At 34.2% G+C, this 17,821-nt stretch overlaps 1 protein-coding gene and 1 long non-coding RNA gene across 2 annotated transcripts; both read right to left on the bottom strand.

Moving 5' to 3' along the window:
* Window positions 1-1,560: 1,560 nt before the first annotated feature.
* LOC120117436 lies at window positions 1,561-2,991 on the bottom strand. Its single transcript, XR_005515629.1, has 5 exons — window positions 2,928-2,991; window positions 2,597-2,765; window positions 2,247-2,517; window positions 1,857-2,121; window positions 1,561-1,774 (listed from the first exon to the last, which is right to left on the bottom strand). It is a non-coding gene; the product is annotated as an uncharacterized LOC120117436 (long non-coding RNA).
* A 13,741-nt stretch (window positions 2,992-16,732) lies between these two features.
* On the bottom strand, window positions 16,733-17,308 carry LOC120117200. The gene has a single exon (XM_039137500.1). The coding sequence runs from the start codon at window positions 17,306-17,308 to the stop codon at window positions 16,733-16,735; it is 576 nt and encodes a 191-aa protein (XP_038993431.1).
* Between the last annotated feature and the right edge of the window lie 513 nt (window positions 17,309-17,821).

Here is a 17,821-nt window from a genome sequence, read left to right on the forward strand (position 1 = left end):
GCTTCGCCGCTGCTAAGGTGCAAGGCGCAGGTGAACACAGAGCAAAACACTTTTGAAAAGACAGACGTAGCGCAAAACGGAAAGCCCTGTCAATCACACGTTTTGAAGACTTTTATGCTGCCTTAGGGATAAAGGATAAAAACTAGTCGGTTACTGAAGATCATCAAGAGTTTATAAATCAAAGAAAGCGAAAGAAACAAAGTAAAAGGAGACAATACAGTGGAAAGAGAAAAAAAATTAAATATGAAGCATAATAAACAGATTAAGCAACATTGATATGTGAATACACGAGCCACATTAATGGTAGGAGTTAAGGCGTTATTCCAGGCGAGAAGACTGCACACATTTCCTTGCTGTATAATGCATGAATCCAATAGTGATGTGTAAATACAAGAGCCACATTAATAGCAGGAGTTAAAGAGTTGATCCAGGCGAGAAGACTGCACACATTTTCTTACTTTATAATACATGAATCCAGCTCTATATTAATAGACAAAAAGAGGGTGTTGGCTGCTGTAAAACTAAGCAACACTAGCTTTATATAGTCTTGATTAGGCAAATCAACACTATTGGTTTGACCCAACAAGAAAAATCAAGGTTGTAACAATCTCCTAACATATTAACCCGTGGGACAAGCAATGGATCTTGTGAATGGTAGAAATAGGTCTTGACTCTTGAGGAAGGGATAAGCAATAGTGAAGAAATAGAGTGTTAGGAAGAGATTAAGTGCTTCACGAGTGAATCAGTGGATAATAAGTTTGGATATGATCTAGAATTGATATATCTTTTAGTATAAAAGGTACGTCTCGCTTACGAAAGGCGTTTGCCTTCACTCTGCTCCTTGCACCTAGGCTCCAGAGACTATTTACGCCTCAGTGTGTCTTGCGCCTTTTAAAACAAAGAGTTAAAGTTAGCACTCCTATGAATCACTGTAGAGTTTATTGCTCTTTAAATCTTGAAGATGTATAAATCGGTTGAGTTGGAAATTACAGATTACTATATATGTATACATGTTGGTATTGAGATGGAATTTGATTTTAACTGTCAAGTGCTCTTGAAGAGGAAACTCTGAACTGTATAACCATATATTGTTATATTACCTGAATAAAAACATGACCTAGAAACTATGTTTCTGTCATTCTTTTAACTAGAGAATTGCCTCTTGCTGCAAGCTCGACAAAAGTTTATTCCCTCTAAAATCAATTAACCATTTAATGAAACTGCCTCGGAATCCATCTCTACCTTATTTATCCGTTCTTGTGATCCTGTTGTAAGATTTATTACAAACCAAAGTTAAGGTGACGCATATAGAAGAAGAATGAAGAGGCATATGCACAGCTTACTTGACTTGTGTATCTCTGCAATCACACTAAGTTGCCTCTGCAACAGCGATGCCACGAAAAGGAAAACCGAACACATGCCGAACATGAACGTCATCGGAAGTGCATTACCTTTCAAACAAGCAATAGTTGCATTTGCAACAGTGTTAAATACCTATGAACCAGTTGGTGACCTACAGGCAACTTGAATTAAAAGAAAAGATGAATGATGGACTTACATTGTATAATGCAATGCAGACGAAGATGTTGAGGGGGTTGCGAAAGAAGTTCATGATAGTGCTTCTAGCTTTCTCTGGAATGTATTGAGACCTCATTTTCATGATAGATGGCCAGAATATCCCCACGCAGGCTTCGAATATGCAAAAACCGATGAGTTGGATACACCCGGAATACGAGATGCTCCCACCTTTCTCGTTCGACGGTGCTACCGACAACTGTTGGAGACATACGACTGTTGAGAGAACGGAGACAATATGGAAATAGAATGGAAACAATGAAACGTGTAAAAATATGTACATTTGTGACAACAGGAAGCAGTAGGGATACTGAAGAGATCATGAATACAGTCTGCATATAGCTCTCGGGCCTTTGACTCTGGTGAGCCAGCAGTCGTATGGCAACCAAACTTCCGAGGATCGAAGACAACATGAATGTCGCGAATATAAAACCGTGCAGAATGTCCTCATCGTTCGGGCTCAAAGCAGGGTCCATAGGAACACAAAGGTGTACATCGAACCTTCAAACAGGGATTGTATGGCACCCAACAAAGTAATTTTCTCATCTGATGAAACATGGATTTTATTATAGACACAAAAGATGAACAAAAAGCAGAAACAAATACCCAACAAAAACCTTAATAACAGATCAAGTTAAGCCAAGTCATAGCATAAAAGAATCTGGATTCACCAGAAGCAATGGCAGCAGCGGCGCCCTTGAACTGAGTAACCAAGTCCTTGCTTTCCGAAGGGTCACCATAATTTTCGGTCCATGTCGACAATATAATTATCATGCCAATTGCAAGTAAGCAATATGCAGCATCAAATGGAGCAACCGGGCCTAGCTGCAAACTATCCACCAGTACATTACAAAACAACCCAGATAAAATTGCCATCAACCCATTTCCAAGAAATATTGCCTTTGTGAATGTTATAGAAAGCCACTGTTGATCAAAGCCCCTCTGTCGAATCCGAACTCGAAATAAGATTCAGAATTTGATCATATAGGTAAAAAGATGGCAGGTCGAAGCAATGACACACCTTGTTGTGTTCTGCAACAAGCCAAGATTCGAAAGTTGAGAAAAGAAGGGAAGTTGCAATGCCACCCAACACGCGTCCTAGTATTAAAACCTTGTACTGAGGAGAATGTTCAGTAATGCAGCTCTATATGTAAGTCATGCAGTAAGTGACACAAGCCCTCTTTCGACCCCTAAATTCATGAAGCAATAAGCACAGAGAGTTGGTAGATTTGTCAACGTGAACAAGTTTGTCTCATCGGCCAGCTGCAGCTCTTTGTCCAAACTAGAAGGGTGGCCAACGAGAAAAACTTGTTCTTGTCAACAAGTTTCAAAGAACATAACATCTTACTTACCTTTTGTCAGCTAAAGATCCAACCACTGTTCCAAACAACATGGAAGATGCAAAGCCATCATGTATTACAGAGACGAATGTGATCCTTCCAATATAATTTGATCGATTCGCAAATATCAAGATTGAAATCATTAACTTTGTTTAAGAGATCTAGTATCTCATACCACCAACCAACCGATTGTTAGTTTTTTTTCTATTATTATTAATTTTATTTTTTTCATTTTTCAAATATGGGATCGGGTTGGACCAAGACAATACGAGAATGGAAGTATTTGATAATATAGAATTATTTATGTTAAAATAGTTTAAAAATATTTTACTTGATAAATGTATGTGTATTTTAAAATTTAGACTTGCCGTCAATTATTTTAGATTATATAACATCTGTAATTTTTTATATAAAAGAATTAATTTGAGGGGTATGAATTTAAATACTTAGTTTAAATTATATTTGAGAATCAATTATGCGTAAAAAAGAATAAAGGATTTACGACATTACAAAATTAAAATGTAATTTTAAAATATATGTTATCTTATCTTTGAAAAACTAATGAAACATAAAAAAATGTTAGTAATAATAATTATAATACATAAAGATAATGTATAATAAATAAATATATAAATAAATAAAAAGACAATTTTTTCCAAACGACCTTAAACCTGGGTCTAAATACCAATAAAAGTTATAAAAAATACCAATAAGAGGCCTAAAATAGTTGACGATGAATTCTACTCTCTTTTCCTGCATTAGTCTTTCAAATTTCGAATCAGCATATGGGTCGAGCTAAGAGTAATTGGATCAGACCTGAGTCAAGTTGAATGACCCAGACAAGTCATCATTTTCCTTATCCTTTATTTCCCCCTTTTCTTTCCATTTTCATCCAAAAAAAAAAAAACCTAAAACAAAAACTCTATTTTCTATCAAAAATCAAATCCAATCACTATCATAATCATTTGTCTCGATGTCGTCGCCCTAATGGCTCACTTCGAGAACCATCACTATCGTTGACACTCTCGTTGTTGTTTCCAATCCGATTCATGTATAACTTTTATACATTCCTCCCATTTAGAGTTTTGTTCTTATACCCACTATAACACTCTAGATTTTGTGTTAACACATGTGAGTTCACCCAAGAGGTCCATAGACTAATCTTTTCATTTGTGTTATTCTATTAAGAGAGGCCATGATTTTGTCTCACTAGTCAAGCGGATTGATAATTTCTTTGAGTAGTTCTACGAGATCATCAATTGTGCCACTATATGAGTATTGTGTGTTGGAAACAAATATGAATGGATTGATTATAACTATTCATGAAAAATAAATTAAGTCTTTTTATGAAAAATAGTTATTTCATTTCACCCCAAAATTCATGTATTTTCATATTAACCTTTTGATCAAAAGGTTGTATTTTTTAATCAAATGGTTAAGTCATTTCATTTAAAAGTCTTAACCTTTCAATACAAATTTCTCTCGCTATATAAAGGTTAAGTTGTGACACATTTCAACACACAACTTTTTACTATTTTCTTTCAAATACTTTCCTTTCAATTCTCCGATTCTTTCAAAGTCATTTTTCGGTGATAGATAAAGAAAAAGATTGTGTTCGATTGTTCACTTCGGTTGTGCTTACTGTTGTGAACGTTTATTGTCGTATCCTGGAAGACTGACGTCCAACGTTACTCAAAGCACCGAGGAGAGGACGAATTTGTCTTAAGGAAACTGTTTGTTCAGGCCTCAACAAAACTCTTCTTCTATTTATTCAATTCCATCCGATTACAGGTTTTATTTTAATTTCACATTTTTTAACTTTATTATTGAAACGAAATTTTAGATTATAATACTATAACACTATTTTTCAATATTTTGCAACAATCTTAAGACATATTCATTGTGTTGTAGTTCAATCTAAACTCAAACAGATTATCGTGGTAATATATTTAGGCTAATATATATTTCGTTTCATATTATATTTATTATTTCAGTTTTTATTCCGATTACAGAAAAATGTCTGATGCTTCATCCAATTCACAATCTAATGTGATTATCGCTACACAGACTTAGGCTGCGAGCCAAACGTTACCTATAACTATGAGTCATAATGAAAAGCCTGCGAAATTCAATGGAGAGAATTTCAAAACATGGCAACAGAAAATTTTGTTTTATTTAATGACATTGAATCTGGACAAAGTTTTGAAGGATGATCCTCCTACTATTAGAGAGGATGAAGTGGATGTTGCAATCGCATTCAACATTACCGAAGCATGAAAGCACTCTGATTTCCTATGACGTAACTATATCTTGAATGGTTTATCTGATGCACTTTATGAAATATACAGCGTAAAGAAAACGGCTAAGGAACTATGGGAATCATTGGACCATAAATACAAAACTGAATATGTTGGTGCCAAGAAATTCTTAGTTGCCAAATTCTTAAACTTTGTAATGGTTTATTCTAAAACTGTTGTGAATCAGGTGCAAGAATTCCAACTTATCATTTATGGTATTCTCGCAGAAGGGATGATTATAAGTGAATCCTTTCAGGTGGCGGCAATTATTGAAAAACTTACGTCTGCTTGGAATGACTTTAAGAATTATCTTAAGCATAAGAGAAAAGAAATGACAATGAAAGATCTGATTGTGAGACTTCGGATTGAAGAAGACAATCGATGTGTAGCTAAAAGGTTAATCAAAATAGCTAATCATAACATTGCCAAGGCAAATGTGGTGGAAGTCAAAAAGGACTTCAAGAAAAGAAAGCAAGCTCAAATTGAGTCTAAACTAGGACCAAAAGGCGTTGTTTCTAAGAAGCAAAAATTCCAAGGGAAATGCTATAATTGCAATAAGACGGGACATATGTCATCCGAATGTAGGCTTCCAAAAAGGTCCAGAACAAAAGAAGCTAATGTTGTGACAAAAATTTCCAAGGAAGTATCTGAACTTGACCTATTGTTGTGGTCTCTGAAGTTAACTTGGTTGATTCAAATCCAAGAAAATGGTGGCTTGATACTGGTTCTACACGCCATATTTATTGTTACAAGGACTACTTTGCAGAGTTGGTTTCTTGTGAAAAAGGAGAAAAGCTCTATATGGGCAATGCTGCAACTTCCAAGATCAAGGGGAAATGCACTGTAATTTTAAAGATGACTTCTGGAAAAGAGTTGAAACTTCAAAATGTATTGTATGTACCTGACATACGAAAGAACCTTGTCTCTGGGACTCTCCTAAGTATACATGGCTTTAGGATGGTGTTTGAATCCCAGAAGTTAGTTTTATCAAAAAGTGGAATATTTGTAGGAAGGGGATATGTATTGAACAATATGTGGAAACTCAATCCTATCTCTGTAAAAGCTAAAAATATAAATAAGAATGATTCTTCTTCTTCTGTTTATATGATTGAGTCATTAAATTTATGGCATGGTAGACTCAGACATGTTAATTATGAAACTTTACGTAGATTAATTAACTTAGAACACATTCCCCCATTTCACATTAATTATAATAAAATATGTGAAACATATGTTGAATCTAAACTAACAAGGTCTTCATTTAAACTCGTTAAAAGAAATACATAACCTCTTGATCCAATACACAGTGATGTTTGTGACTTAAAATTTGTTCAAACTAGAAGAGGGAATAAATATTTTATTACCTTCATTGATGATAGCACAAAATATTGTTATGTATATTTGCTTAAAAACAAAGATGAAGCTATAGAAAAATTTATTCTCTATAAGCTGAAAGTTGAAACCCAACTTAACAAAAGGATTAAGAGGGTGAGAAGTGATCGTGGTGGTGAATATGTTGAACCATTTGGTCAATATTGTGCACAACATGGTATTATTCATAAAGTAACACCACTATACTCTCCTCAATCGAATAGAGTAGCAGAGCGGAAAAATCAAACATTAAAGGAAATTGCAACACCCCAACCCGTATCCGAGTCCGAGGTGTCACATTGACTTTTCAAAACATTTACTTGTATAAAATAGTGAGTAATTTAAAATTTTTATACATATAACTTATTCATACATTTACAGAACCATTCAGAGCTTATACAATATATTCTTTTGAATACATGCCAACTAGAACTTCATATTTTAAAATACATATTATTCACATTTCTTCTGATCTGACCTTTGGTAAGGAAACTAACCTGTCTTGCTCCACATTACTCTTTACTCTTCTCACTTATGTAACCTACGTGTGAAACAATCACACGCTAAGTCAATGACTTAGTGAGACATTAACGTATAAAAGTAACTCTAACTACTCAAACATGCATGTACATATCATCTCATGCTATCATACACAACAATATAATTTCACATATAATCAACTGTACACATATACCCATTATTCATCATTTCCATCGTTAATCTTATTCTATAATCCGTATTATTATCATTTATATCCTTTAATCATACCTTCTTATACCTAATCTTTTTATCAACATATGACTCCTTCAAATCATATACACATCATCATATCAATCATATAATACAATTCATATCACCAAGAATCACACATAACATCACATAATCTTTATAATCCATTTTTCATAACATATCACTCCTACACATGTCACGCACAATATATTTATATTATTGCTTTATTAGCCCATGTATACTTTTGAGAACTTAAGGTATGTGAGTACATCGAGGTTGTGCATCACTACGCTGTCAGCATAACTCGTATAAATGTCCCGAAGGACTTATCCAGAGGTCACAAAGAGCCCGACAACTATCCAGAGGTCATAAAGAACCTCGTCAACTGTCCATAGGTCCCAAAGAACCTAGGTAAATTGTCCATATGTCTCGAAAGACATAGATAAACCCTCAACTCTTGGCATGCCAACTATACCCCTAGCTCTCATATCATATAACATGAGCATTATCATTATAACATTTCATATTACAAGTAATCACCTAGATCATTTCATATAGCTTATATCATTTCTCATTTGTTTCACATATCACCTATCTCATTGCTTATATCTCTTAAGCACTTAATCACTTGTCTCATAATTTCATATGGTCACATATCACTTATCACATGGTTTACATATTATGATCATGTAATCATATCAAACATATTCACACACATAAGAATCACCTATTATATCTCATAGACACATCATTTCCATACCTTTATCACATAGTTCATATAACTTTTCCTGCATATTCATGTCACATAATATGAAATGAATCATATATCAGAATCTTATCACAAGTCTAGAACTGAATATACTACTATAATCCTGCTATGCATATGCACTCACCTTGGCCTCACTAAGTTCCAATCAACTTTTATGATTTCCTCTCTTTCGATTGAATCTTAACTTGATACTCGTTCCAGAACTTGTTCGTGTTCGATATCTACATAGTAGTACATTGATACTAATAAGTATACTAATCAATATATTTTAAACTATCACTTCTTAGGATAAAAAGAAAGCTATTTTCAACTTTTAATGAAGGTATGCATCGATGTATCCCTTGTTGGGTGCATCGATGCATCCCTTGTTGGGTGCATCGATGCACTGTCTATGCATCGATGCATAAATCCCATTCGATGTTTGTATTTTAAGCGGGTGTATCGATGCACTAATGGCATTCGATGTTTCCATTTTTAATGGGTGCATCGATACACACTAAACTATTTCTGGAAACACCCTTGATGCATCAGTACACATTGAATGTGCATCGATGCACATAACCCAGAAATGTCATTTTAAGCTCGAAACCCATCAACTCTTCACTCAATTCTTCTATTTTAAGCCTCTATCATGTCATTAAACTCAACTACCATTACTTAAACAACTTAATCCATATAAACCCTCTTTATCTTCCATATCTCATCATGATTCTTAAATTTAAGAATCCTTAATTTAACTAGAAATTATCTAAATAGAAAACTCACCTTTGCTTGGCTTCACACGTGAAGAAGAAGAGAAAGGAAGAGAACTCTGGAAACCTCTAAACTTTGTTTCCTTCCTTCTACGTGTATCTATATATACCATTATTAAATATTTTTTTCTTTGCAATTGACCATACTATCCTTTCATTCCTCATTCTTTTCAATTTAATCATACACTACATTTCTCATATAAGCCTTTAAACCATTTAATTATTCTAATTAAATCTCCAAATTTTGAAATCTTACAATTCAGTCACTAACCCGATATTGAGGATGTTACAAATCTCCCCTCCTTTTAAGAAAATTCGTCCTCGAATTTTCATTACACATACCGATAAGAACATATCTTTTAATGTTCTCTTGCTCATTTATCTACTTTATCTCCTTACAATTTATAATCAATGATTTGCTTTCACTTCCCCAAAGACCCAATCAATTTCTAATTACCTTATAACCATAACCAATCTCTTATTCCATCATCCTTTAACTCAGAACACAACCTTAAATCTCTTCAAATGTTATTGAACGTATACTTTACGAAATCAAACAATCTTTTCATAACACTATCTACCATTTCCTTACTTTCATATCCACTTATAATTCCCACTTTACACCCTTTTCTCACTTCTATATCAAAATTATCATCTACACTTCCATATAACCTTTATCGTATCTGATCCTTTAACTCAATCCCTTTTATTTCTTTATTTCCTTATTCCTTTATTTCAAACTCATAAACTCTATCTCCATATATCTGATACACTTATCATTGATGCACTTATTCTTGAGCTCTTCTACCAATTCTCACTGCATCATTTGATCTTTTAACGCTCTTATGGTGACACTTGTTCACCATATTCTATCTTATCCATGAAATAATAAAACTACTCCCTATTACTTTTCCGATTCAAAATAGTGAAAAACTTTCTATCATTATTCATATATGATTTCAACTTTCTGAAATCAACCTTTAATCTTATAATACATTTTCTGAGGTTTCCGCTCTTCATCCTGTCTGGCCAGGACAGGTGAATTGCTATCACTATCAGATTTATCAGCTATCGATTCACTTTGGCAATTTCTATAATCAATTTCTACTATATCATACAAATCTTATTCTATTGGCAAGACAACATACTCCTTACACTATCAGATCAGAAAATTTTCATTCTTTGTTGGCATGTACACCTTTTTAAAACACTTTTTACTTCGATTTAAGCCTAGAATCGGCTAAACCTTAGCTCTGATACTATTAAATGTAACACCCCCAACCCGTATCCGACCCGGATCTGAGTCCGAGGTGTCACATTGACTTTTCAAAACATTTACTTGTATAAAATAGCGAGTAATTTAAATTTTTTATTCATATAACTTATTCATACATTTACAGAACCATTCAGAGCTTATACAATATATTCTTTTGAATACATGCCAACTAGAAATTCATATATTAAAATACATATTATTCATCTTTCTTCTGATCTGACCTTTGGTAAGGAAACTGACATGTTTTGCTCCACATTACTCTTTACTCTTCTCACTTCTGTAACCTACGTGTGAAACAATCACACGCTAAGTCTATGAATTAGTGAGGCATTAACGTATAAAAGTAACTCTAACTACTCAAACATGCATGTACATATCATCTCATGCTATCATACACAACAATATAATTTCACATATAATCAACTGTACACATATACCCATTATTCATCATTTCCATCGTTAATCTTATTCTATAATCCGTATTATCATTTATCCTTTAATCACATTCTTACCTAATCTTTTTATCAACATATGACTCCTTCAAATCATATACATATCATATCAATCATATAATACAATTCATATCACCAAGAATCACACATAGCATCCCATAATCTTTATAATCCATTTTTCATAACATATCACTCCTACACATATCACTCCTACACATATCACGTACAATATATTTATATTATTTCTTTATTAGCCCATGTATATTTTTGAGAACTTAAAGTATGTGAGTACATCGAGGTTGTGCATCACTGTCAGCACAGCTCGTATAAATGTCCCGAATGACCTATCCGGAGGTCACAAAGACCCCAGTAACTATCCAGAGGTCATAAAGAACCTCGGTAACTGTCTATAGGTCCCAAAGAACCTAGGTAAATTGTCCATATGTCTCGAAAGACATAGGTAAACCCTCGACTCTTGGCATGCCAACTATACCCCTAACTCTCATACCACATAACATGGACATTATTATTTGTAACATTTCATATCACTTGTTCTTTCTCTTCTGTCACATACCACATATATGTGTAAGCATATATTCCATATTACAAGTAATCACCTAGATCATTTCATATAACTTATATCATTTCTCATTTGTTTCACATATCACCTATCTCATTGCTTATATCTCTTAAACACTTAATCACTTGTCTCATAATTTCATATAGTCACATATCACTTATCTCATGGTTTACATATTATGATCATGTAATCATATCAAACATATTCACACACATAAAAATCACATATTATATCTCATAGACACATCATTTCCATACCTTTATCACATAGTTTATATAACTTTTCATGCATATTCATGTCACATAATATGAAATGAATCATATATCAAAATATTAAATCTAGACTTATCACAAGTCTAGAACTGAATATACTACTATAATCATGCTATGCATATGCACTCACATTGGCCTCACTAAGTTCCAATCCACTTTTATGATTTCCTCTCTTTCGATCGAATCTTAACTTGATACTCATTCCGGAACTTGTTTATGTTCGATATCTACATAGTAATACATTGATACTAATCAATATACTAATCAATATATTTTAAAACTATCACTTCTTAGGCTAAAAAGAAAGCTATTTTCAACTTTTAATGAAGGTATGCATCGATGCACTACACCATGTATCGATGCATCCCTTGTCGGGTGCATCGATGCATTGTCTATGTATCGGTGCATAAATCTCATTCGATGTTTGTATTTTAAGCGGGTGCATCGATGCACTCCTTATGCATCGATGCACTATGTCATTCGATGTTTCCATTTTTAATGGGTGCATCGATGCACTTCCTGTGCATCAATACAGACTAAACTATTTCTGGAAATACCCTTGATGCATCGGTACACATTGAATGTGCATCGATGTACATAGCCCAGAAATGTCATTTTAAGCTCAAAACCCATCAACTCTTCACTCAATTCTTCTATTTTAAGCCTCTATCATGTCATTAAACTGAACTACCATTACTTAAACCAACTTATATCCATATAAACCCTCTTTATCTTCCATATCTCATCATGATTCTTAAATTTTAAGAATCTTACCAAACTTTCAACTTTGTTATTAATCATTTCTAACTTCACAAATCTCTTATTCTTATTGATGGCAAGTCAAATTCAACTTTCAATTCTTATTATAAACTCTATTTCAAGATTTTACTCAATAACTCCAAACCTTTAATCTTCCCTAACTCCTTTATCTTTTGATTTTAAGATAACTTAAGCTTTCCTTAAGCTTAGTTATACTCTAATGATCATAACCCAACCTTAATTTAACTAGAAATTATCTAAATAGAAAACTCATGTTTGCTTGACTTCACACGTGAAGAAGAAGAGAAAGGAAGAGAACTCTGGAAACCTCTAAACTTTGTTTCTTTCCTTCCACGTGTATCTATATATACCATTATTAAATATTTTTTCTTTGCAATTGACCATACTATCCTTTCATTCCTCATTCTTTTCAAATTTAATCCTGCACCACATTTCTCATATAAGTCTTTAAACCATTCAATTATTCTAATTAAATCTTCAAATTTTGAAATCTTATAATTTAGTCACTAACTCGGTATTGAGGATGTTATAGAAATGATGAATGCTATGCTAGGAAGTTCTGGGTTGTCATAGAACATGTGGAGGGAAACTGTCTTATCAGCAAATTACCTTTTAAATAATAAGGTGCCCCGCAAGAAAAAGACAAGACACCATATGAGTTGTGGATAGGCAAGAAACCTTCCTACAATTACTTGAAAGTGTGGGGGTGTCTTGCAAAGGTAATGGCTCCTTTATCAAAGCAAATGAAAATAGGTCCTAAAACAGTGGACTGTATTTTCATTGGCTATGCTCACCACAGTAATGCATATCGATTTCTTGTGCATGAATCAAAGAATCCAGAAATTCACAAGAATACGATATTAAAATCTAAAAATGTCTAATTCTTTGAAAATATATTTCCTTGTAAAATTAGAGAAGTTGGCTCAAGTTCAAGGAAACGAACTTTAGAAACTATTAATGAAAATAGTCAAGACTTACAACAAGAGGTTGAAGTCGAGATAGAGCCAAGAATAAGTAAAAATGGCACGGGTAGAAAAATCCTTTAGATCGGATTTTCTAACCTATATGCTAGAGACTGAACCTGTAACTTAGCGAAACTATACATTCATCTGAAAGTAATTTTTGGAAAGATGCCATCAAAAGTGAAATTGATTCCATCATGCAAAATCATACGTGGGAATTAGTGGATCTTCCTCATGGAATTAAACCATTAAATTCTAAATGGATTTTCAAACAAAAAATGAAAACAGATGGAACGATTGATAAGTATAAGGCCAGATTGGTTATTAAAGGGTACCGACAAAAGGAAGGTCTTGATTACTTTGATACATATTCACCCGTATCAAGAATAACTTCTATAAGAATGATACTTGCAATTGCCCCTTTACGAAATTTAGAAGTACATCAAATGAATGTTAAGACCGCTTTTCTTAATAGAGACCTTGATGAGGAAATTTACATGGAACAACCTGAGGGTTATGTAGCTCCAAGACAAGAAAAGAAAGTATGTAAGTTGGTAAAGTCATTATATGGACTTAAGCAAGCACCAAACCAATGACATGAAAAGTTTGATAGTGTTATGATATCAAATGGATTTAAAATAAATGAGTGTGACAAATGTGTGTATGTCAAAAATCACTGTTGATGGATATGTAATCCTATGCTTATATGTTGACGATATACTTATCATTGGAATGATAAAACGTACCAAAAATATGTTAAATTTAAAATTTGACATGAAAGATATGGGACTTGCTGACATGATTTTGGGCATCCAAATCAAAAGGTCATATAAATCAAAAGGTCATTTGAAGGTCTCATATTGACTCAGTCACACTATGTAGACAAGATTCTTGAAAAATTTGGCAAGGATGATTATGGTGTAACCAAAACTCCGATAGATACAAGTCAACATCTATCTAAAAATAAAGGTGAGAGTGTTAATCAAGTGGAATATACAAGAATCATAGGCAGTCTAATGTACCTTATGAGTTGTACTAGAACTGATATTGCTTTCACTGTAAGCAGTTTAAGCAGATTTACAAGCAATCCAGGGGAGAAACACTGGAAAACAATTATAAGGGTATTGAGATATCTCAAATATACTCAAAACTATGGATTGCATTATTCTAGAGATCCTGCTGTGTTAGAAGGATTCTCTTATGCTAGTTGGATATCTGATATTCAAGATACCAAAGGCATAAGTGGTTATATTTTCACTTTCGGAAGAGGAGTTGTGTCATGGAAATCCTCAAGACAAACAATTATAACCAGATCCACGATGGAATCTGAGTTTGTAGCCTTGGACAAAACTTGAGAAGAGGCATAATGGTTACGAAATTTTTTGGATGATATTCCTGAATGGCCAAAGTCTGTACCCAAAATATGTATATATTATGATAACCAAGCATCAATTGGTAGAGCACAAAATGTAATGTATAATGGTAAGTCGAGACACATACGACGTCGACACAATACCATTAGACAACTGATATTAACTGGAGTTATTTCTATTGATTTTGTAAGATAAAAAGATCTGCTAACCAAAGGGTTGAATCGAGATCAAGTTGATAAAACATCAAGAGGAATGGGACTAAAGCACATGAATTGTTAAGGCTCTATATGAAGGAAAACCCAACCTAGTTGACTGGAGATCCCAAGATCTAGGTTCAATGGGACAACCTACTTGCATAGACCTGGTGAGGTCATTGTGGGGGGTTTTCATCCCCAAACCTATTCCTATGATGAAAACCGTGGCTAAAATGTGGATAAAATTAAGCAATGCTTTTAATGACCAATATGTATTTCGTTGAACCAAACAACATAAGTCACCTATGTGAGAGTGAAGTGGAACCGCTTCAAAGAGACTATTGGGGTATAGTTCTCTAAGCTCTTAGAGAACCATAAGATATCCACGGCTATATGGACATAACCATGAGAACCAAACTCTTGTCAGTAAGATATTTGTGTGAGGTATGTCATCGCTTACGCAAACGGCAAGACAGTTTAAGGACATCATGTCTACTGGACAGATGGTAAGGTAAACATATTTTCACAAGGGAAGGTTGAAAGGGGGACGCTTACCTATCCTATGCAAATATTGAACGTAGAATCTATCACCACATCGAGTTAATGTTTTAAACAATCAAATTCATTCATGTAGGGTATTGTTGGAAAAAATATGAATGAATTGATCATGACTATTCATGAAAAATAAATTAAGTCTTTTCATGAAAAATAGTTATTTCATTTCACCCCAAAATTCATGTCTTTTCATGTTAACCTTTTGATCAAAAGGTTATAATTTTTAATCAAATGGTTAACTCATTTCATTTAAAGGTCTTAACCTTTCAATACAAATTCCTCTTCCTATATAAAGGCTAAGTTGTGACACATTTCAACACACAACATTTTACTACTTTCTTTCAAATACTTTCCTTTCAATTCTTCGATTCTTCCAAAGTCATTTTCCAATGATAGATAAAGACAAAGATTGTGTTTGATTGTTCACTACGGTTGTGCTTACTGTTGTGAATGTTTGTTGTTGTATCCTAGGAGACCGACGTCCAACGTTACTCAAAGCACCGAGGAGATGACGAATCTGTCTTAAGGAAACTGTTTGTTCAGGCCTCAACAAAACTCTTCTTCTATTTATTCAGTTACATCTGATTATAGGTTCTATTTTAATTCACATTTTTTTTAACTTTATTATTGAAATGAAATTTTAGATTATAATACTACAACACTATTTTTCAATATTTTGCAACATTGTGATCGTAAACACTTTGGAGAGTATCGAAGGCAGATGCTTGTTTTCGATGTGGGTCTATAGAATTTCATATGTGAGATTATCCTTGAAGAGTGGAGTCTCCTCAAGTTTAGGATTCATTCTTTGCTCCTAATTAAGATTGTAGTTGTGGTGGTAGAGGTGCATGTAGTTTCGAAGGTAGACATTCTGAGTAGAGATTGATGGTTAATTCGAGATCTACTCCAATTGAGTTCAGTGAATCAACGAGTATATACATTGTGCGAGCCTCAGGATGTGGCTTGACTGATGTGATCACAAGTACTATTATGTTATAATTATTTCCACTGTATTCTTTGATTAATTCGGGTCCATCACATTCCAACTTTTTTTGTGTGATTTGGTGGTGGATCGTTTAAGGATTTTGATTGAGCCTAGGGATTTGAGTGTAGTTGTGAAAAGTGCCTTTGGTGATAGTGTTCTAGTGAGATAAGTGTATCAAAGGTGTCCATTGATGATACGTGGGTGTATCTTTCCTGTTGAATTGATAAAGTTGTCGTTTTGAGATTAGGATATTATCTTAATTAAATAAAAATGAGAGTGATTAAATATTATATTTTTTAAATTTAATACTAAAAGATATATAAAATTCAAACGAATGATCAATCATATAGTTTATCTTTAAAATAGTTTTGAACCTAGCTAACGTGAGTTGAAATTTCAGTTCCAAAATTGAGTAAGAAGTTACAAAGATTGAACCCGAGATGTTGGATGCCTACCCTTCCATGGAAGTGTCATAGCGTTCTCATGCGCCTCAAAGTTTTGGCAGCTGCTTTGGAAAATAAGTACCCAGCACCCAAAAACACAACCCAAATGCCCACATCGAAGGCCCAGCTCACTTCCTCCGCCGTGCCAGTACACATCTCCTCCGCCCCACCACAATCTCCTTCCATACCCCCACCGTACGTTTCCGCACAATTGCAACAACACCCGCTGTTGGATTCACGCTCCTCTGGAATATCCTCCAGCTTATCAAAACCAACCCTCCTATTCTTCCTCGCAACCATCTCAACCCTCTCTTCCATCTCCATGTCTCCATCCACCGCCACGCATACATCCGCCACCGCCCCTTCACCTCCAACCGTTTTTCCATCCCTTTTCTTTAGCGCGCACTTGCACTCCATCTTCCATTTCTGTTCCTCTCTTCTGAAAATCCCTTTCAACACTTTCTCCTCTCCCGAATAAACCTCGAACCCGACCCCATTACCGGCTCGAATCCGCTCCCGGCTCCCGTATATTGCTTCTCTGTTTCGCGTCTTCACATTAACCATCCGATGGAGAACCAAGAACGCGGAGGAATCAGACCGCATGGTGGCTCCGGAAACTTCAAGTGTCGATTCGTTGATTCTTATTGGGAAGAGCAGAGTGAGGGAATTGGATGATGGATCCGTACAAGAATCAAAACCCGATAGCCGAATAAAAAAAGCTTTGATTTTTAATAGGTTTTGATCGGAGCACCGGAAGTTGTAATAATCCGTAGACCTACACATTTTTTTGGAGGCTTTCAGAAATAATTTTGAAGGGATTGACTTTTATTTTGAAAGAAGAGGCTGTGGAGGCGGCCGAGTAGACTCGGTTTTGAAGAATCAAACCAGTGGCGAGAACACGGTTTCTGATGCTGGTGTGAATAAAATGACAAATTCCCACGTTGTCGGAATTGTCAAAGTTTAATTTTTAGAATTTTATTTATATAGAGTTAATTGTATAATATATTTCTAACTATGACTCTCATTCTAAATTAATCTTTAAACTTTTGACTATTTCAATTTCATTCCAAACTATTACTCTAGTTCTAAATTAATCCTCAAAATTTTAGACATTTT

The sequence above is a fragment of the Hibiscus syriacus genome, unplaced genomic scaffold, assembly GCF_006381635.1.
Source record: "Hibiscus syriacus cultivar Baekdansim isolate YM2019G1 unplaced genomic scaffold, ASM638163v2 tig00110319_pilon, whole genome shotgun sequence".
NCBI lineage: Eukaryota > Viridiplantae > Streptophyta > Magnoliopsida > Malvales > Malvaceae > Hibiscus > Hibiscus syriacus.